The following is a 22,519-nucleotide window of genomic DNA, read 5'->3' as shown; positions in this document are numbered from 1 at the left end:
TATTTAATAAAAATTCTAAAAATTTTTAAAAATCCAAACGGATTACGTTCAAAACGTTTTCGGACTTATCAGTCCATCATCAGTGAACCTAAAAGTAAGTAATCTCACTTAGTAAAATTGAAAAGGGTGAAATTTTGAATGTTAAAAATTGAAAAGTGTGTTTACGATTACTTACTCTCTGTCCTTGCTAAATAGCCACAATGCTATTTAGCAAGGACAGAGAGTAAGTAATCGTAAACACACTTTTCAATTTTTAACATTCAAAATTTCACCCTTTTCAATTTTACTAAGTGAGATTACTTACTTTTAGGTTCACTGATGATGGACTGATAAGTCCGAAAACGTTTTGAACGTAATCCGTTTGGATTTTTAAAAATTTTTAGAATTTTTATTAAATATACCAACTACACTAGGGAGTTTTACTTCATGTTAATTTTATTTAACTAGATGGTATACAGCCAACCTTCGGGTATTATCCCGTTTTATTTTTCTTTAGATATTGTTTGGTCTCACGGAATGCCGTTCATCATGGATATGGCTTTTCTACCCTGTATGTTTCTGTCTTTTATGGCAGTATCGAGTGTTCCATCTTGAGTTATCATGCCCAGGTACTTGTTTTTATCACAGTGTTTAATTCCTACCCCGTCGTCTAATGTAATGGACTGCGTTGTCCCTCCAATACACATGGCTTCAGTTTTATTAATGATGACTTTGAGACCCCATTTATTATATTCTTTTATTAGCTTCCGCATGATGTAACTCAAGTCCTCATGGTCCTGAGCAATCAGAATTGGTCATCAGCGAAACATAAAGTATATAGTGTTGTCTCGTCATTGTGCTTTTCCACAGCTTTAGTGCTTGTGCTCCAGTTTTTCTAAATCGGTTTTTACTACCTATTTATGATTTCTATTTCTACTTTTCTACGCTTCTCCTCTTTCTCTTATTGACTACACTTCTCCTTCACCTCTTTCTCTTCTTGCATATATGTATGTAGAATTGTAAATATTTTACCTTAATTTTTAAGACTCCTGTACATAATTTTTCTTAATTATTATTACGAAAACGAAATAAGAGTCTCACGCATACGAACACATGTGCGGATCGACTTGGGGATTTGGAATTGGAGTTATCTGAGACGCAAGATAAACATAAGTAGCCGCCTTGACTAATTTTAATAGTTTTCGTTTTTTGGAAAAAGTCAGTACCTACATACTTTGATTCAATTTTAATAGGTTGGTTCTCATGGGGAAACGGAAAAGGGAGATTAGATGTATTTAAGAGAATTTGTTTTAGCGTAGGGGTTGTATAGTCAGTCGATTTTGAGATTCTGAGGAAAGACATTGTATTTGGCAATAATCGAAAGGACGCGCAGTTTAAGACGTACTTATATATTGACAAGCCGGTCATATATTAAGTAGATAAACGCGATTATTTCAAAGATATTTTCTTTTGTGAGAACTCATAAAATTTTAGTAGCAATTAAACAAACACTTTTACATTTCGTGAATTTAATAGTATCTATAATTTAGTTATCTATTTTATTAATTAAAACTGTTAAACATCACACGGACTTTTATTACGATTGTCTTTAACGAATCCTACATGTATAATTAACTAATAATATACCTATAATGGAATAACTTACCTATTGTGTTGAATATTTTCCTACTCTGTCCCACGTTGGCATATTTCTTAATTATTATAAAGTCCGCTATAGGACTCATAAACAGACTCAAGATCCAATTCGTTAAGTAAGGCAGTGAAGAAAGTGTGCTATTCTGAAAATAACAGACATCTTATAAAAGTAAAGGCATATTAAAATAGAACTAAACAAATTGTAGAATGGTAGGTACATGAAAGGTAATATACTTAATAGTCCAAAGGATTTAGTACGTCTCACTGCAATATCAAATACGAAGTAAGAACAGATTGAAATAAAAGTTCTTACCTGTGGCTTCCACGTTCTCCTGATCTATCGCCTTTAGACTTTTTCATTTGGAGATTTATAAAAATAAATCAACAATAATGATATACACGAAATTACAATGACTGCCATAGTTCGACAATCTAGTACATCATAAAGCCACAGATGTATTTTAAAATTTAATATTTGAAAATTTAATATTTGAAATTTAATTTTTATATACATATTTTTAAGTTCTAGTGGACCCGAAGGGTCCAGGCTAGATTCCTGGTACTAACAAGTTTTTCAATTTCTACCATAATTTGGAGGACGAATCATAATGAAACAATAAAAGAGAAGAAAAACTGGAAATAGTAGAAATTGACTATTTAAAAAGAGCATGTCCGATGTCCAGACTTGATCACATCCTAAATAAAGATACAAGAAGAAGAACAGGAAGGATTTGCAAGACCGTAGATACAATAGAATCCAAATAGCTTTTATGGTACGGACATGTAATGAGAATGAAAAATGCATGATGGACAAAACAGTCAATAAAATATGTTCCATGGAATAGAAGAAGGCGATGACGTAGAGCTGTCCGCCTATCATCATTCTCTTTGCCCTCTCCCTATGCGGGGTCGGCTTCCGTCATTGCATTTCTCCACACAATTCTATCTTGGGTCATATCAATGTTAATCCCTTTTACCAACATGTCCCGCCTTATCGTCTCCCCCAGGTCTTCTTTGGTCTTCCTCTCCTACTCCTTCCAGGAATCTGCACTTCAGCTATTTTGCGTATTGGGTGATTAACGACTCGACGTTGAACATGACCAAACCATCTTAACCTATGCTCTCTCATTTTGGCATCAATTGGTGCCACACCTAGACTTCCCCTAATATACTCATTTCTAATTTTATCCTTCTTTGTCACTCCACTCCTCCATCTAAGCATTCTCATTTCCGCCACATGCATGCGTTGTTCCTCTTTCTTTTTCACTGCCCAACATTCAGTTCCGTACATCGTAGCCGGTCTTATGGCTGTTTTATAAAATTTTCCCTTCAGCTTCATTGGAATTTTTCTGTAAAACAACACACCACTCGCTTCTTTCCACTTCATCCATCCAGCCCTAATTCTACTGCATGCATCTCCATCTATATCTCCATTACTCTGTAATACCGATCCTAGGTACTTAAAACTATTGCTTTTCACAATCATTTCACCATCCAAAGATACCATTTTATTTGTAGTAACTCCATCTTTAAATGAACATTCCAAATACTCTGTTTTTGTCCTACTAAGTTTTAAACCTTTGTCCTCCAGAGCTTGTCTCCGCTGTTCCAGTTTTTGTTCTAAGTCTCTTTCACTATTTCCTATCAACACTACATCATCAGCATATATTAGACACCATGGAATGCTAACCTGTAGTTTCGCTGTTATCTGGTCCAAAACTAATGAGAATAAATAAGGACTCAGCACCGATCCTTGGTGCAATCCTACTTTTACCTGAAATTTATCAGTCTCTCCCACACCTGTCCTAACACTAGTCGTTACTCCCTCATACATATCCCTCACAATCTTTACATATTCGCCAGGGACTCCTTTCTTATTGAGTGCCCACCAAAGAATCTCTCGAGGAACTCTATCATATGATTTCTCAAGATCAATGAATACCATATGAGCGTTGGTCTCTTTATTCCTGTATTTTTCCATCAGTTGCCTTACAATGAAAATTGCATCTGTTGTTGATCTGCCCTACATAAAGCCAAATTTATTATCGGATATTTCGGTTTCTTCGCGTATCCGTCTATCAATTACTCTTTCCCATATTTTCATGGTGTGGCTAAGTAGTTTTATAGCCCTGTAGTTTGTACATTGTTGTATATCTCCCTTGTTTTTGTAGACAGGTACTAATATACTGCTTCTCCATTCGTCTGGCATTTGTCCAACTTCCATAATTCTATTAAATAGACCTGCTAGCCAACTTATTCCTGTCTTTCCTAATGCTCTCCATATATATAATGTTCTTGAACTCCTAAGTGGAGCATAAAGCTTCAGTGAAAACGCGCCATCGGGTTCTATTTTGCGCTAGGGCCTTTACCTCATTCCAAGACTTTCCTTGACTTCTTATCTCGTCCATGATGGATCTTCTCCAAGTTTGTGCTGGGCGACCTCTTTTTCTCTTTCCTTGAGGATTCCACTCTAGGGTAGTTTTTGCAATACTGGAACTATCTTTTCGGAGTGTGTGACCTATCCACCCCCACTTTCTGGATTTTTTCATTTTCTACCCTCTTTTGTTGGGTCAGGTGTAGCAGATCTTCATTTCTGATTGTGTTTTGCCAGAAAATACGGACAATTCTTCGTAGACATTTGTTAACAAAGACCTGCAATTTGTCTGTAAGGGATTTTGTCACTTTCCAGGTTTCACATCCATAGAGTAGAACAGACATAACATTTGACTGGAATATTCGGATCTTTGTCCTTGTAGTATATTCCCTTGACCTCCAAACAGGGTTAAGCATGCTGAATGCTTGTTGAGCTTTTCGTATCCTCATACGAATATCGTCTTCTGTACCTCCGCTTTCTGTTATGACACTTCCAAGGTACGTGAAGTTTTCCACATTTTCAATCTGCTTGTCGATATTAAATAGCGTGTTGTTTCTTGCATTTATTCTCATGGATTTGGTTTTACCAATATTAATTTTTAAACCTATTTTATTGGCCTCAGTGGATAGTGTTTCCAATTGGTCGGCCACATCCTGGAACCTTTGTCCTAACAGGCAGATATCGTCGGCGTATTCTAGATCACTTAGGCGTGTGGTTTACGTCCATTGTATCCCTTTTGTGTCGAAGTCTAGTTCGGAGAGAACATAGTCTAGAGCTATGTTAAACAGAAACGGAGAAAGCACACATCCCTGTCTGACTCCAGTAAGTACGTCAAATTCGTCACTATTGATCCCATTGTGTGTCACGCTGCACGTCGCCTCAGTATACAGTGACTTTATAATGGAAATTATTTTATGAGGAATGTTTCTTAGTTCTAAAATTTTCCATATAGCAGTATGAGATAGGCTGTCAAAGGCACGTTCGAAATCAACAAAAACCATGTACAGAGGTGTGTTCCATTCAACCGATTGTTCCATTATTACCCTCACAGTATTAATGTGATCTATGCAGGAAGATTCTGGTCTAAAACCTGCTTGATTCGCTCGAAATTCAACCTTGTTTGTTAATCTTTTATGTATGATGGTCGTAAAATTTTTATTTATGACGGTAAGCAAGGTTATTCCTCTCCAATTTTTGCACAGTGTGAGGTTTCCCTTTTTTGGAAGCTTAATAATGTTACCTTTTTCTCCATACTTCCCCAGGAATATCGCCTGGTCCGACTGCTTTTCCTTTCTTTATTTTTTGAAGCGCTTGAGCCACTTCCTCGTTTGTTATTCTGGTAATCATTGCTGTTACCAGAGTAACAAACGAGGAAGTGGCTCAAGCGCTTCAAAAAATAAAGAAGCTGAGCTGTGAGAAGTAGAGCTGACCTATATGCTCCGAAAGTTAGAAGAGGAATACATAAAAAATGGACTGGAAATAAACCTAGAAAAGACCGAATACTTATCAACAGAATAAGAACCAGTGGAATGGAACCACCGAGCAAGAGATAACAAGCAGATATGAATAGACAAGAACATGTATTAAACAAATGAACGGGGTACTGTGGGATAGACAAATGACCAGAAAAACAAAGAAGAGAATATAACACCTTGGTACGTAGTGTAATGACCTATGGAGCAGAGAATTGGGTAATAAACAAACGAAACATGTCCAAAATTACAGCAACTAAAATGGAGTTCATGAGAAGAAGCTGCAGAGTGATAAGAATAGATCGTATTAGAAGTGAGGAGATAAAACGAAGAATGGCAGTAGAACAAGACATCCTCAGCTACATTGAAGAAAAACGTTTAATTTGGTATGGACATGTGAGAAGAGCAGATCGTACAAGATGGATATCAAAGATTCCGGATTGGAGCACAATAGGAAAGAGAAGAAGAGGCAGACCCCGAAGATCATGGAGAAAAGAAGTGGACCAGGCCATGGAAAGACGAGAGCTTAGAGACGGAGAATGGCAGAACAGAAACGACTGGAGACGTTGGTTGAAAGAAGGAAGGCGGTGACAGCTCTAAAAATCCTTTTATAGATAGACTACTTACTAAAAAATATTATTCTTACCGATTTCAGATCGAAATTTAGAATCTGGTGCATATACGAAGGAATTTCTGTGAGAAGAGTCCAGAAGCCGAAGTTTTGTCCGCAGTGTGAAACCAAAATCGCCCAAACTGGCATAGACGTCAAAATGGCTTTCCATGGAGTGGGTTCTACCTAAAATATAAAATATTTGTTAGAAATTCTAGAATTATTGGAATATAGAAATTAACTTTAATTTGAATATTTATAGAAATTAACACAATTGATTGTAATGTAAATTCCATTTTAAAATTGTTTTTTTCTTCTTATTCTTCTTCTTCCTGCTTCCTTAACCTTCCGATGACCAACCTTTTTTTGTTACACGGATGACCAACGGGGGTAAAAAATGACCCCAGGTCAAAAATGACCTGGAAGCAATGTTTTCAGCATTTAAATCTTCATCTAACAATACATTCTCGTTTTCTGATACTATTTCATCTTCTATATCATCATAAAAATCGCTAGCAGTAACAATTTCCTGTAACTCAGCCTCAGTAAGATATTTGCGGGCCATATCATGAGCGGGTTCCACACTCTTAGCGAAGTTACTTCGTAAAAGTTGAGCGAAGTCCGAAGTATCTCTCTACACACTCGTACTACTTCGCGAGGAACACATTCCAGCGGTGCAATACCGACAAAGATCCTTTTGACTCGGACGCGCCAGACCTACAGAGAACGGAAGTAGAACGAAGCGAGGCAAAGTTGCACAAGGTGGCCGTCTACACTCGTACTTGTTGAACCTCGATCGACTTCGGCGAGAGTGTAGAGCTCACATTATATGTACACAAAATACTAAGAAACTATAATAATATACGCCTGGAAATAATAATAATGACTAACTGTAGCAGACAGGAATGTCATGATTCGTACATAACAGGCACCACAGTCTAAAAATAAATTTTGATAACGCGCAGTGTAAAACTACTTCATCAACTTCAGAATATATTTTTTTATTTGTAAAATATAGGGATTTTTTTTTATTTCAAAATATGAGGATATCTAGAATGATATTAAAGTCAAATAAAAAATAATGCTATTTATATTTAAGACATCCTGCTATCCTGCTGGCTTTGTTTATTTGTTGGGCAACTTCCGCTTCTGTATCTCCATAACTGTGCATTATTACTCCCAGGTAGTTAATACTTCTTTATAACTGGATTATTTTGCTGTCCACTTCCAGCTTGTATCTTATTGAATCTTTAGAGATTATCATACTTTTTGTTTTATTTGGTGATATTAAGTATCATGTTGAACTTTCTTGCTGTTATATTAAATTGATATAAAAGTGTCTGAAGGTCATCTTTACTCTCTGCAATAAGTATGGCATCATCTGCATAGCATGCTATAGAGATAATTTCTTTACCCATTCTATACACTATAACTCATGTTTTTGAATTTATGAATAATTTCATCTATGATGAGGTTAAACAGCAGCGGACTCAATGAGTCTCCTTGACTTATGCCTCTTTCCACTGGTATCGACTGTGCTAGTTTGTTATTAATTCTTGCCTGTATATTATTTCTGCTGTATACGTTTTCGATAGTCTTGCTAGATATACGTCTGTTAATTTCTGCAGTTAGTGTATTACTTTGGTTGATTTGTGAGCCTAGATATACGAACTCTCTTACTCCTTCGAAAATATATGTTCCAACCGTTAGATCTTCAGGTTCTGCTACTTGATTATTACTTGAGACCTTCATATACTTAGGGCCGGTTGTTCGAACGCTAATCAAAAATGATCATTATCAAATATTTAATTACTGTCACTACTGTCAATGTCAACTTGGATTGGGTTGCTGAAAACATAGTTATTGATTACAATTATGAAATTAGTTAATCAATTATGTTAATAATTGTTATGTTAATTGATTAACTAATCTCATAATTATAATCAATTATGTTTTCAGCAACCCAACCAAAGTTGACACTGACAGTTGTGACAGTAATTAAATATTTGATAGTGATCATTGTTGATTAGCGTTCGAACAACCGGCCCTTAGTTTGATTAATATTTACTTGTAGCCCTATTCTTTTTGCTGCTGCTTCCAATGGCGTGAACGATTGAACCAGGTCCGCCTTTTTTCTTGCTATGATATCAATGTCATCTGCATATATGCACCATAATTTAGTTAAGTTCAAAAAAACCCAAAAATATTTAAACTTATTTACCTTTTCCTCTTTGTCGCGTGGTTCCGTATTTTGTTCGATGTACTGTACTTCCTCCTCTGATATAGACTTGTGTTTAGAAGGAGAGTCTGATCCTATAATAAACCACACTACTGACCAAACTATACCCAAGGCTCCAAACAAGTAGAAAACTGCTGGCCAGCCCAAGTGTGAGTTCGATATGAAGCCAGCTATCGGCATGGAAATGACGTTTCCCAACGGACCACCTAAAAAAAGAAGAAGTATTATGGTTACAAACGATGTACATGTATAACATAAAAAACACAACAAAAGTGTCCATGTAATTTGCCATGTTTTGCTGCATTTTTGAACTGAAAACGTAAGAGTTTCTTGTGATAACCACAGTTTCCGCGTGGTGAAAAATACTGCGAATTTCTCTCTTGACTGTCAACCGTCGCTGGTGACAGAAGTGAAAAGATAATCCTCTCTCTGGTTTTATCTCTTAAAAATACACGTGTTGTTCTCTACTCTCTCAGTAATAAACATTAGTTAATACACGAAAATTCTATCTATTTTTGGAAATAAATAAATGAGGGGAGGGGGTGGGTTGAATATTTTGAAATTTTCGATTTCAAGTACATAACTTAAATAATACTCTCTGAAAATTTCAGATTGATTGGAGCAAAATTACCGGAAAAAAAGCATGCTACCTTTACGTAGTTACGCTTACCAGCTCGCTTGAGCGTAGTGAGAAACGTTCAACAGCTGTTCTCATTTTCTTTTGTAAATTACACCGCGATTCACAAAAATATTCCGGTGTACATTACTTTACGAGTTGACAGACAAAAAATTAATGTTGTTCTGAAGCTATTTCCTTGTGGCATTTTTATAATTACGTATTTTTTATGGGTTAATTATATAATTTATACGTTACCCATACTGAAAGAGAAAGTCAATAGAAAGAAAATACCACGATTAGTAAGTCAATAACATATCGAGTTAGTACAAATTTTATATTTTAGTATTACTTATTGTATATCTATGTAATATTAATATTATTTATAATTTAAACATATTAAAGTCAGAATTTGGTATTAGTTTTTTGAAGGTAGATTAAATGTAAGACCAAATACTTACGATGTCGGGATAGTATCACGAGGTTTTTTCCTGGTTTTCCCTCGTGATTTACTATGGAATCTCTAACGCGAGAATTTTACTGTCATCGTTGCATTTGGTTGTCTTTTTAAAGACAGATCACATGCTATGATTTTTTTGCGATGGATATTCTTGAGTTGGGATTGATTTCATGTAATCGAATGAACTATCTTTTAGTAAAGTCGTCCCAGGAACGCAACTCATAAATATTGGCGATATCATTTTAAAGTCTTCTACTTTAAAATGTATAATATACGTCTGAATTGCCAATATAAATGAGTCAGATTAAATAAATTATTAGAAGAATTTTTTTACTTAGCAACAACATGTTTGTTTTATTTTAATAGTATTTTGTATTTTGACAACGAAACCCGATTTGGGCTTCGAAACGTTAATAAATTCATTTTTTAGTAAAATTGTGGCTTATTTCCCATAAAAAATACGTAATTATAAAGACAAAAAATTGATTTGAAATAAAAGTTGACAATACTTTAAACGCATTTTTCTTAAAAACTGCTCTTTTCAAAGGCGGTAGACATTGTAACTCAAAAACTACTTGATCAATCCACCTGGAATTTTGTAATTATTTTTTTAGACATTTCGTGAGGTAACGTTGTTATAATATGTTGATTTTCACCTTTTTTGCAAAAAAAATGTGTTCTTATTTTGACTTCTGAGTGATACCAAAAAGTTAAAAATCGTTAAAACTAAAAAACTCGACAGCTTTACCTCGAGAAAACATTTTCGTGAGGTAACGTTGTTATAATATGTTGATTTTCACCTTTTTGCAAAAAATTCGTTGTTTTGACTTCCGAGTGATACCAAAAAGTCAAATATCGTTAAAACTAAAAAACTCGTCAGTGTTACCTCAAGAAACGGATACTGATAAGCTAATAAAATCTTTTTGAATTTTTTTTACCATGATCCAATGATTAGTTCTGATGTCCACCGCAAAATCCATTGTTTTTTGAGGTAACTAAAAATTTCGCTTCGTTGGCTCATTTTTCAATATATTTCTTGAATTTTTTTTAATATTCTATACATTGTACTGAATATGTTTATTTAATAAAAAAATTCTACCATACTTTTCAAAAAATTCACATAAATATTCCTGAAATGTTAATTTTAAACCCTACGCCCCCCTTAAGGATAGCTATGACAAGGTTTTGATAGACAACCCATGCATGTTATAGTTGTAATATGTATGAAATTTAATAAAAAATGTTTCATCCGGTAAACAGGTGGGTAAAGGTCGACCTAGTTTCGGATGCCGTACTATATTGTTTACATGATACCTACAATATTTTTATTTGTTTTGTGTATACATAGGGGAGAGTTGGATAAAACGGGATAGTCGGATAAAACGGGATACCTAGCCTAGAGACCCAACTAGTGCTGCTATCAATCGGACAACGACGAAAACTTGTTCTCAGTCGTCATTTTAATATTCTCAGTTCGTTTTACCTCGATGCCATTATTTGATGAAAAGTTGTTGTGTTTAGAATTCTTTGACTCTATTTTTTTGGTACTTTGTACTTTTAAGTACGTTGTTTTCTACATTATATTGCCTACATATCTAAACATATAATTCCGGTGACTATTACATTTAATTAAGCACTCATTAACGAATATTCTCATGTGTAGTCTATCTCATTTTACTTTCACATTTAGGCAGGAGTCATTTTTGTTTTGAAAAATGTCTGAGTTGGACAAAACGGGACACTTATAAGTTGGATAAAATGGGATACAGTTTTTTATGTCCCGTTTTATCCACCTATTTATTTGTTGGCCTATTAATTTTTTAAATAGCGACAATAGGTCTGGATCCCGCGTATGAAAAAAAAGTTGATTAATAGCAAGCTGAAAATTTGTTAATAGCTTAAGGGTGTCTAGTCGGATAAACTTTAATATATGGGAACACTGGAACAGGGGCAGTTTTAATTGTGGAACAGGTTAAAAATTTGGAACGGTCACACCACGAAAACGGCACATTTATTTTGTCCGACAGAACAGACTTAAACTCTCCGAACAGAGATTAAACTTTCATGCAAAAATCAGCCTGCTATTTATCACCTGTCATAATTCCTGTCATTTGACATATTCTACAAGTTCCACGCATTAAAACCCCCATTTGGTGATAAATAGCAGTCTGATTTTTGCATGAGAGTTTAATCTCTGTTCGAAGAGTTTAAGTCTGTTCTGTCGGACAAAATACATGTGCCGTTTTCGTGGTCTGATTGTTCCAAATTTTTAACCTGTTCCACAATTAAAACTTCCCCTGTTCCAGTGTTCCCATATATCAAAGTTTGTCCGACTAGACACCCTTAAGCTATTAACAAATTTTCAGCTTGCTATTAATCAACTTTTTTTTCATACGCGGGATCCAGACCTATAAAGCGTGTTCTCATACTGCATCAGAAAAGAACAACATATTTTTATGTGACTTTTATTCTGATATACGTATCTACCTAGTCCTAAATAAAAGGTCTTATTTCCCATTTTGCAATAAAACATAAAAAAGGCCTATTTTTAAGTTTCTGACTACTGAAGATATTGTTTTTCAAAGGTAAATTTTGCTTTGCAGTCTTATATCTACTTAAATATACTTTTTAGATAAGTTTATGCAAAAAATTAAATATTGTGAACCTATCCCGTTTTGTCCAACCATGGTATGCTAAAACGGGATGTGCAGGACTTTAATAAATATTTTTTTACTATTTTCCAGTCATTAAAAATAGCTAAAAATATGTTTTTTGTGTGCTTCAATAAATGTTATATCTATAAAAAATAATAATATGACAATTTCTTTAACATTTTTGCCGTAATAAAAATAAAAAAGAATGGTATCCCGTTTTGTCCAACTCTCCCCTACTCTTGACCACTTAAGGTGATACAGTAGCGATCAACAGGTAGCCAAAACGCGTTCCAAGATTGCGGCTGTAATTTTGCTGTAAATGTTGTTGTAATTGCCAATTTGAAAAAGATATTAATATGTAGAAATTACTCTGTAATTAAATACAATATTAAAAAAACGAGCCTGTACCGCCATTAAGAAGAACAAAAAAATACACTTTCTTTAAATAAACTTTTTTATCCGATGCCTAGATTTTGTGTCATTTTGGAACTACTAACGAAATAAAAATTTTTAGTAGTTCCAAAATGACACAAAATCTAGGCATCGTATAAAAAAGTTTATTTGAAGAAAGTGTATTTTTTTGTTCTTCTTAATGGCGGTACAGGCTCGTTTTTTTAATATTGTATTTAATTACAGAGTAATTTCCACATTTTAATAGATTTTTCAAATTGGGCTCTGTACCGTCATTCTGTATTATATTACGAATGCGTGTGCCAAATATCTCGAAAAAATATTCAAAATTACAGCCGCAATCTTGGAACGCGTTTTCGCTACCTGTTGATCGCTACTGTTTCCTCTTAAGAGTATATCCGTGCCTCACGGATGTACGATCCTATAACACAAATCTTTTCTGTGTTATCTTTTTCAATAAACACAAAATATTAGTGATAATGTCTAAACGTTGTTTTGACTTCTGAGTTTTTGATTTACGTACATCAAAACAATAAACTTTGTGATTTGGTAATGCAGCTTTACTTAGTCTTTGACGTCACGACAGTGGCCTTTAAACGCTTTTACATTTAAATATTTATTTAAAAAAAACTGATAATATTTACCTGCATAAACAAAAGTGCCAAATTTAGCTCTATCTTGCAACGGTGTCCACGAGCTCAATAGGCAATGGATGCTTGGAAAGAGGAAACCTTGAGTCAAACCGGTGACGATTCTACAAAATATGACACCACCATAGCCCATCCGAGCTCCGAGTAGAGGAATTAGGCAACAAAACAGACATCCTATAAAAATGGCCCCTCCTAGGAACCATTTGGGACCATATCGTTTGATTAGTATGCCGGCAACAATTTGCAAACAGATGTATCCCCAGAAGAATGAAGATAACATTATGTTCTTGTAAGGGACCCATTCTGGATACGTCTAAAATACGAATAAAAATTGGTTAATATGACCATATAGAATGCTGCGTTGTTTGATTTAATTATACCCCAGCCGTTGTACCCCAGGGGGGTACCTCCTTTATTCAGATGGACTTACCCAAGTTTTTTTTATGTATTTTGACCTGTATAACACGAATTTTTTGGGTAACAGTTGATCCAGATGTCGCTTGTTCTAAACAAAAAACTTGAGGAATCACATAACAGCGATTTTTCGCAAAACAAAACATTTTTTTTTGTATTTTTTTGGGTCATTCTAAGCAAAAAATATTTTTACAAGTTTTTCGTAGGATGCATAGTTTTCGACATAAACGCGTAATTTTTAGCAATGCAAATAATCAAAATGATAGAATTTGACTTGAACTTTCCAATGCAGTAAGCATAATTGCTATTTTACTTTTTAATCAAAAGTTATTCGGGTTCAAAAATCGCAATTCTTCGATTTTTTGAAAGTTCAATTGCGTTTATCTCGAAAACTGTGCATCATACGAAAAAATTTGTAAGAATATTTTTTGCTTAGAACCACCCAAAAAATTCAAAAAAAATATTTGTTTTGCGAAAAATCGCTCATGTTTCCGCTCATGTTCGGCAAGCTCGACTGCTTGCCGAACTCCTGCTTCGCGTCGTTCGGCAAACTGCAGTCGCGTGAGGAAAAGTATGACTTTCTGCACTTGTTAGGAAAATAACTATTGTGGCATTATATTATTTTAGCCCTTAAAATGTTCGGTTAGAGCTGTACTCCGCCGCATTATTTCGTGAGTGTTTTTGAATTGCGTATGTTTAGTATATTTCTAACAGTTGGCCAAACAAAAGAGTCCACCTCGATATTTGGCAGTATTTATTAGATTTTAAGGAAATAAAAAACAGGCCAATTTTTGATCTAAGGGGAACACATTTTTGCGGTACATACATCTGTCATTTGTAAACCCCTTCCCTTCCACTTCCCCCACCCCTTATTTTTAAATAGGGAATAGAGGTCGTATGCTAGCTCATTTAAAAGGTTATTCAAGTCTCTATTCAGTAATATCAACATTAACATAATTATTTATATAGGGTGTCCAAGAAAGAAATATTGTAATTAAATTAATTGACACTAAAAGAAGAATGAATGTAATTTATTTAATTCAAAATACATTCTACTGCTGTCACAAAACAGAAAAAAAATGTTTTTTGATAAATATACATTGCTTTTCTCTTAAGTTCAATGTTCAAGCTGCCATCCATATGCCTCTTGGTAGGTGCAATATTGAATTTAAGCAACAAATAATGTTTATTTATCAAATAAAAAATTTTTTTTGTTTTTTTTTGTCAGCAGTAGAATGTATTCTGAGTTAAATAAATTACATACATTCTTCTTTTCTTGTCAATTAATTTAATGTAAAATAATTTTTCTTGGACACCCTGTGTAAATGATTATATCAATGTTAATATTATTGAATAGAAAATTGAATAACCTTTCAAATGAGCTAGCACACGACCCCTATTTCCCTATTTATAAATAAGTGGGGGTGGAGGGGAGGGGGGTAGTGGAAGGGAAGGTGTTGATAAATGACAAATATATGTACCATAAAAATGTGTCCCCCTTAGATCAAAAATTAACCTGTTTTTTATTTCCTTAAAATCTGATAAATACTGCCAAATATCGAGGTGGACTCTTTTCTTTGGCCCACTCTGAAATCAAACATCCCCATTTTATCCCATTTTGAGTTCTTCGCCGAGATGGCACATGACGTTAATTTATAGGGTTTTACTCCTTCTAATTCTTATGCTATAATAGAAAGATATTTCCTTCTTTATAGGGTTTATTTCTACATCCGTTTTGATCCATCGTCCTACATGGTTATTTCGCACCGTTTTCTGTTTTTGCCGATAAGAACATACTTGAGGGTTAGTGTGTCCTTATTTTTTGCCGACCTTTGTTTTCCATGAAGTGAGAATAATTAACTTACTAATTGAATATTTGAAAGAAATAAATAGTGTCATTTAAATGAAACAAACAGTTATAGATATAACAAAGATTGTACGGACCTGCTTCCAAGCCATCTTCTCCCTCTCTCTCGCATACACACACATACACATCGAAAAAAAAAAACAAATTTATCTGTAGTGAAAAAGCAGACCTAATGTTGTTTTCAATGTTTTACTTACCGGTATACTTTTATCCGGAGGATCTTCTGCTGTCATGGCAAAAATCGCTATACTCAGTATTGATCTGACAGCGTAACATATATTAACAACTACGAATAGCATTACATATTGAATGTGTCGAACGCCAAGCCAGCTACCTGAAAAGAATAAAAGATTTAGTACTTAACATATCACGAAAATTTTGAAAAAATATTTATCTAGGGTAATTAATACTACAAGAAAGACTTAATTGAATCAGATTTTACTATTTTACGAAAACATAGTTCCGGCCTTCCGCCTGGTTGGCCAGTCCGGGCCTGAGTAGAATCCATCAAAAACAGGTTAAAAACCTATCTACATTACCAAATACCCCAGGAACAAGCGAGGTTTGTAAAGGGTAAATGTACAAGGGAACAAATTCTGAACCTGAGACAACTCATTGAAAAGTCTAGAGAATTTCAAGTACCTTGATGATTATATTCTTCGTTGACTATCAAAAGGTATTTGATTGTGTAAGCTGGATAAATCTTTGGTCAATTTTAATAGAAATGGGCGCACCAATGCACCTGGTGACACCTAAAAATCTGTACCAGTCCAATATAGCGACAGTACGACTAGATCATAAGTTCTCAAACCAATTCAAGACCGAAAGAGGTGTTAGACAAGGATGCGTGTTGTCACCTGACTTATTTAACATTTATGGTTAACATGTCATGAGGATGGTTTTAGAAGAATGGGCCTGTGGAGTAACAGTAGCTGGTAGGAAGATTTCCAATTTAAGATTTGCTGATGACACTACACTTATAGCAGCAAATGAGCAAGAAATGTTTGGTCTCCTGCGAAGAGTTGAGTACGAAAGCAATAAAGTTGGTCTAAAAATCAATAAGGCCAAGACAAACATATTGTTAGTCGACAGATTCGACACTATTCAACTGACTAACATGTTACAACAGTGATTCTCAACCTGTGGGGCGCGCCCCCCTAGGGGGGCGCGCTTTTAGCAATGGGGGGGCGTGAAAATATCAAAAAAAAACACCTAAAACATTGACTAATTTACTAAAATCAAAGCAAAACAAAATCCTGACAAACAAAAAAATAAAATACCCATGAACAAGGAGCTATACATAGTTATGAGCACTGAATACTAAATCAACAACTTTAATGTAAATTAGTGACTTCCTTGGGCCTGTTTTGCAGAGCAAAGCTTATCGAAACAGGGTGTAATATTAGAAATAGACGCTCTCAGTTTTTTCTCTATATTTAGCTGCGATCTATATTTGGTCTTTAAAGCAGCCACCGCGGAAAATCCTGTTTCGCAAAGGTAGGATGATGAAAACGGTAATAGTATATGGAACGCTCTGATTTTCAGTGCAGAAAACTCATCATTTACCCCTGCCCAAAATTCAAAGAGGGCTCTAATATTAAACTGTTTCTTGATTTGGGCATTTGCTGTGAAGTCTATGAAGGTTTCTTCTTCTGCAGTAGAGAGCTCTTCGGGTGTAATTTGAAACGGATTCCCGACCCACTCATAACTATTCATACGTATTAATTGGTCGTCGGCAAAAAAATATCTTTTAAAATTTTTTGTCAGCATTGCTAAATGATTTTCAATGGTTACAAAAACAACTTTCACGTGTTGTTCTTCAACCTGGTACGTTTTAAAACATTCATCCACATTTTCAAATATTTCTAGGTTTTTTGCTTTAAATTTCTGCTCCACAATTTCAATTTTCTACAGAAAGCGGTAACTTTGTCATTCGTATCAAATATATGTGTATTGGGCCCTTGAAGTTGTAAGTTCAAAATATTTAGTTTCTCGAATATATCAACCAAGTAACTCAATTTCATCAAAAATAAACCATCGTGAAACATCTAGGCTTGCGGCCTCTTTTCTTCTTCTAGAAAAATGGCAATTTCATGTCTTAATTCAAAACACGTTGTAAAAATTTCCCACGTAATAACCAGCTTGCCTCAGAATAAAATAATAATGCTGAATGTACTGCATCCATGTCTTTGCAAAGTACAGAAAAGATTCTAGTTTTCAAAGGTCTCATTTTTATGTAGATAATTAACTATTTTTACAACCGTAGTTAGCACAATATTCGAGCCAGAGCTTCTCTGTTGATCATGCAGTGTCTCTATTTTTGCTTCATTTATGTAATCATTTAACATAGCAAATAATTCAAGCGACTTTGCTATCAATTCTATTGGTTTGCAGAAAAGTAGTTCTACTACTGATCTGCCATCACAAAATCGAACGTAGGCAATAAAATGAGCATATTTATTGCTACTGTTGCCTCATCAAGCTGAATCGAAAACAGCTTTTCACGCAACTTCCTGATTAGCTGATCCTGTACATATTCAGCTATATCACCAATTCGGCGGGCAACAGTATCATTTGATAGAGGTATACACCCCAATTTTTTAGCAAAATTATCTGTAACAGTTACAAGAATACCAGATAGTAAACACCTTTGTCTATCTCGGGTCTAGTATAACTAACAATGGTAACTGTGAAGCAGAAGTTCGGAGACGTATTGGTATGGTAAAAAATGCGATGAGTCGCCTAACTAAAGTTTGGAAAGACAGATCTATCTCTCAAAATATCAAGATGAGACTGGTGAATGCCCTTGTATTCTCAATATTTCTTTACTGAGCAGAGACTTGGACTCTTCGCGCATGCGAGCGCCAAAAAATTGATTCCTTTGAGATGTGGCGCTGGAGAAGAATGCTGCGCATACCTTGCACAGCTCATAGGACAAAAGTTTCCATTTTAAACCAGCTCAAGATTAAAAAAAGTCTGTCCACAATATGTCTGTAACGAATACTGCAATTTGGTCACGTGGTTCGCAGAGGTGACCACAGTTTGGTGAGATTAATTGTTTCTGGAAACGTTCCGGGGAGAAGATCAAGAGGACGATCACCAACTAGATGGTCCGACCAAATAAAGAATTCATCTGGAAAATTATTCTGCGAAGCTCTTAGAGCAGCTGAAGATAGATACAAATGGAGAAATGTTGTTAGGAATATTGGAAGACATTACGATCCTCAATAATGAGGAAACGACAAGAGAGAGCGAGAGAGGGCTGCCAACTATTTTTTTAAAAATTATACCTTCCTATTTCTCCTTTTAAACATTTAAAAAAAAAATTGAGAGTAAGAAGCTCATAAATCGTATAAAAAACTTCAATTATGGCGTTCGCTGAATATGTCTAGCCTTATTGGTTGCTTAGAAAATTGCAAAATAAATCATAAATTTTAAGTTTTTATAAATATTCATAACTTATGTAAAAATTAAGTTAGAACCTTCTTAGTACATGGAATGCTGAGCCTTCTTGTGCTTAAATCATACCGTAAATTTTAAAGCAATTGGTCAAAGAGTTTAAAAGTTATTTAATTTGTTTATCCCAAATTAATTTTTTTTACAACACTAAGTCAGAAAATGATGAAGTTACAGTAATACTTTGGATAGTTTATGGAAGAAGAAGATTTACACTATTAATTTAATTTAAAAAAATGACAAAAAATAATTGTAAATATGAAAAAATAATTTTTTCACGGGTAACGGTTAAAAATTTATTCTAATTGTTTATAAGTAAGTAAAAAATCGACATGTTTTTGCAAAATAATTTTACACTGTTTACAATTACTTTTTGACATTTTTTTTAATAAGTTACTAGTATAAATGTTCTTCTTTCATAAACTGTCCGAAGTGTTACTGTAAGCTCATAATTTTCTGACTTATTCTGACTTATAATGTTACAAAAAAAATGAATTTGGGATAAACAAATTAAATAACTTTTAAACTATTTGACCAATTGCTTTGAAATTTACAATATAATTTACGCACAAAAAGGCGTCTCAGCAATCCTTGTAATAAGAAGGTTCTACAGTGCTAGTCAAAAGTCCGTACCCCCCTCGTATCTTTTGAACGGTTATACCTATAATAGTGAAATTTGGAGTGAGGAAATAAACGGACGTAAGCTTCTTAACTAGTCATGACAGGTGACGTAATAGTGACAGATGACGTTACAGAGCCACTGTGACCGATAATTTTAAATGGGACCTTATAGCAAGTGATACCTCGTTTGAAAGGTATTTAAAATACCTATTCAGTCATACTAATTTTTTTGGGTTTAAGTTGATTTTGATTTTGGTGAATAAATTAAATAAATATAATATTGTAGTTTCGAATTTAATTAATAAAAATTCAAATGTCCGCCTATGGATTTTTTGTCAAAAAAGTTGACGTTTTTTAATTCTCTAGTAGTTTTTACGTCAACGTCAACCTGTTTGACAAGTAATCATAGGCGGAATTTTGAATTTTTATTAATTAAATGCGAAACTACAATTTTATATTTATTTCATTTATTCATCAAAATTTGCTTAAACTCAAACAAAATTAGTATGACTGAATAGGTATTTTAAATACCTTTCATACGAGGTATCACTTGCCATAAGGTCCCATTTAAAATTATCGGTCACAGTGGCTCTGTAACGTCATCTGTCACTATGACGTCACCTGTCATAACTAGTTAAGAAGCTTACGTCCGTTTATTTTCTCCCTCCAAATTTCACTATTATAGGTATAACCGTTCAAAAGATACGAGGGGGGGTACGGACTTTTGACTAGCACTGTATATATAATCAACAAATAAGGATAGACATAGTCAGCGAACGCCATATTGAAGCTTTTTATATGATTTATGAGTTTGTTATTCTAAAATTTGTTTGGAATGCTTTACTTTTTAGTAATAGACGAAAAAAGCGAAAATTTACCGTTTTTTGATTTTCATTTGTTTATAACTATGTATATCATCAAAATCGGCTGCAGGAAACATATAGGTTATAGATGTGCATACTTCTAAAAAAATATTGTTTCGGACTGAAGGGGGATGTGTCATGAGAAAAATCTTATTTCTCTGGACTATAACGATCAAAAAATGTTAATAGGAATTCATTTTTCAATTCTAATTAGCAAATTAATTTATCATATTTAGTTATATTGTTGTGATTTTCCCACGTCAAGTGCATCTCAACTTGCTAACCCAAGCGTGAACTGGTCAAGGTATTTCTAGCACCAATTTGAACTTGAATTCGAAAAACAATTAACGCATTCTTTTGTAATATATTTTTTTACTGTGAAATTTATGTGCGTCATTATTACGAATAAATAATATTTATATCATATCTTTGTATTTTACCATTTTTTAATCCCAAGAATATAGGTAAACTACCTGTCCCGCAAAACCAAAGAAAACCAAAAAACCAAGTAGCCAAAATAAAAAGATGCATACAATAATTATTGTCTTGGGGTAGCTTTCGGCAAGTTAAGCTTTATTTTGAAGAATAAAGATATACCAATGTGTCCAAAACGTAGAGTTTATGACGTATCTTGCCTGTAACTACATATGGACTGGAGACCATGACCTTTACTAAGAAAACCTTAAAGCAGCTCAGTACAACCCAAAAAGCGATGAAGAGGGCCATGCTAGGGATTAGTTTGAGAGACAGGATTCGAAATATTGACATTCGACATATTGACATGTTTCCCGAGATAATCCCGAAAAATGGACACAGAGATTAACAAATTGGAGACCAAGCGAGAACAGGCTAGGAGTAGGCAGACTTCAGAAGAGGTGGACAGATGATATAAAACAAGTCGGGGGCAAGCAGTGGATGAGAATTGCCAAGAGTAGAAATCGATGGAGATCGAAGATGGTCGAACATAGGTTGAAGAAGAAGAAGTAGACCTGTCCCCAAATAGTTTACCTTTGTCTTATAGCACAAACTATATATTTTTATGGTATTTAAAACACATTTTAATTCTTCTTTTTGTAGTTTCTATCCATTTCGGATGTTGGCGACCATCATGGCAATTTGTACTTTGCACACTGCTGCTCTAAAAAGATTTGTGGTTGTTGTGTTGAACCACGTACGTAGATTTTTCAGCCAGGAAATCCTTCGCCTTCCTGGTCCTCGCTTTCCTTCCACTTTTCCTTGCAAGATTAGTTGCAGCAGCCCATATATTTCGCTGTTCCTCATGATGTGACCGAGGTATTCCATTTTGGCTATTTTTTTAGTGTGGTTAACAGCTCTTTTTCTTTTAAATTTTTTCCTTCACAAGGAGAATTGCCTTCACAAAAAATATTTTTGGCTTCTAGTTCAACTTCGCTTAATTTATTTCCTACGTCTCCAACAAAGTTCAAATGTCATTAGTTCTACTCCAATTGACACGTCCAAATCCACAGTTTCTAATGTTTTGCTTGTTGCATTCACTCGTTTTAAAATCCTTGCCCAAATCAGTGTCAATAGATCCAAGTTAACCTGTCTCAAAGGTATCCATTTTATTATGCAGTGCCTTGGCTTCACTTCTAACTGCCGATTTCTTGTCTCTATTATTGCTTAACTAAAAATATGTTTCATGGATCCGTAGTTTTTAAGTAAAACATTTACAGCGTCAAAAGTTTTTACATGTTTTGTTTTCATCGCTTCCAGGAATTCATTGCAAGTTTGGTCAGACAGATAGCTAACTGAACCTTTTTCTTTATTCGCGTTCCGCTGTAAATTCTGAGCTAGGAAGTTGTCAAAAGTAAAGTATACAAGACAACTTAAGTAATTTCCCTTATGACGACTCGTTAAATTCTCATGGGGTCAACGAAAACTAGTCCTTGAGAAGCAAGTAATTTAATGGTTACAACAACTCTTCTTAGGTCTTGGGACCTTTACTCAATAGTCAGGTTCGCGTTCTACTTGCTCTTTTAAGCCAGCGTCTATAACTCCAATTTAACTGATGATCCATCTAACTCTAACTCCAACTGATGATCTTGTTATTAACGTAATCATAGAGTTCAGATGAAATTTACTTTCTTCGTGAGATTTGAGTAAGGTATCCAAATATATCCAAAATCAGTTAAACTATTTTTTTTTCAATTGAAAAT

At 34.4% G+C, this 22,519-nt stretch overlaps 1 protein-coding gene across 3 annotated transcripts in view; it reads right to left on the bottom strand.

The window, feature by feature from the left end:
• The window catches only part of LOC114336430 (putative inorganic phosphate cotransporter), a 76,517-nt gene that overhangs the window by 3,086 nt on the left and 50,912 nt on the right, over positions 1–22,519 (bottom strand). For all 3 annotated transcript variants that reach the window (XM_028286808.1, XM_028286795.2, XM_028286803.2), the window contains exons 2-6: positions 15,600–15,736; positions 13,116–13,434; positions 8,313–8,536; positions 6,128–6,277; positions 1,646–1,778 (exon numbers count right to left, since the gene is read on the bottom strand). In XM_028286808.1, the coding sequence (XP_028142609.1) occupies positions 1,646–1,778; positions 6,128–6,277; positions 8,313–8,536; positions 13,116–13,434; positions 15,600–15,736 (963 nt within the window). The remainder of the gene's footprint in view (positions 1–1,645; positions 1,779–6,127; positions 6,278–8,312; positions 8,537–13,115; positions 13,435–15,599; positions 15,737–22,519) is intronic.

The sequence above is a fragment of the Diabrotica virgifera genome, chromosome 8, assembly GCF_917563875.1.
Source record: "Diabrotica virgifera virgifera chromosome 8, PGI_DIABVI_V3a".
NCBI classification, from domain to species: Eukaryota; Metazoa; Arthropoda; class Insecta; order Coleoptera; family Chrysomelidae; genus Diabrotica; species Diabrotica virgifera.
The sequence above is the reverse complement of the archived record's forward strand: the minus strand, read 5'-3'. Positions and strand labels throughout refer to the sequence as shown.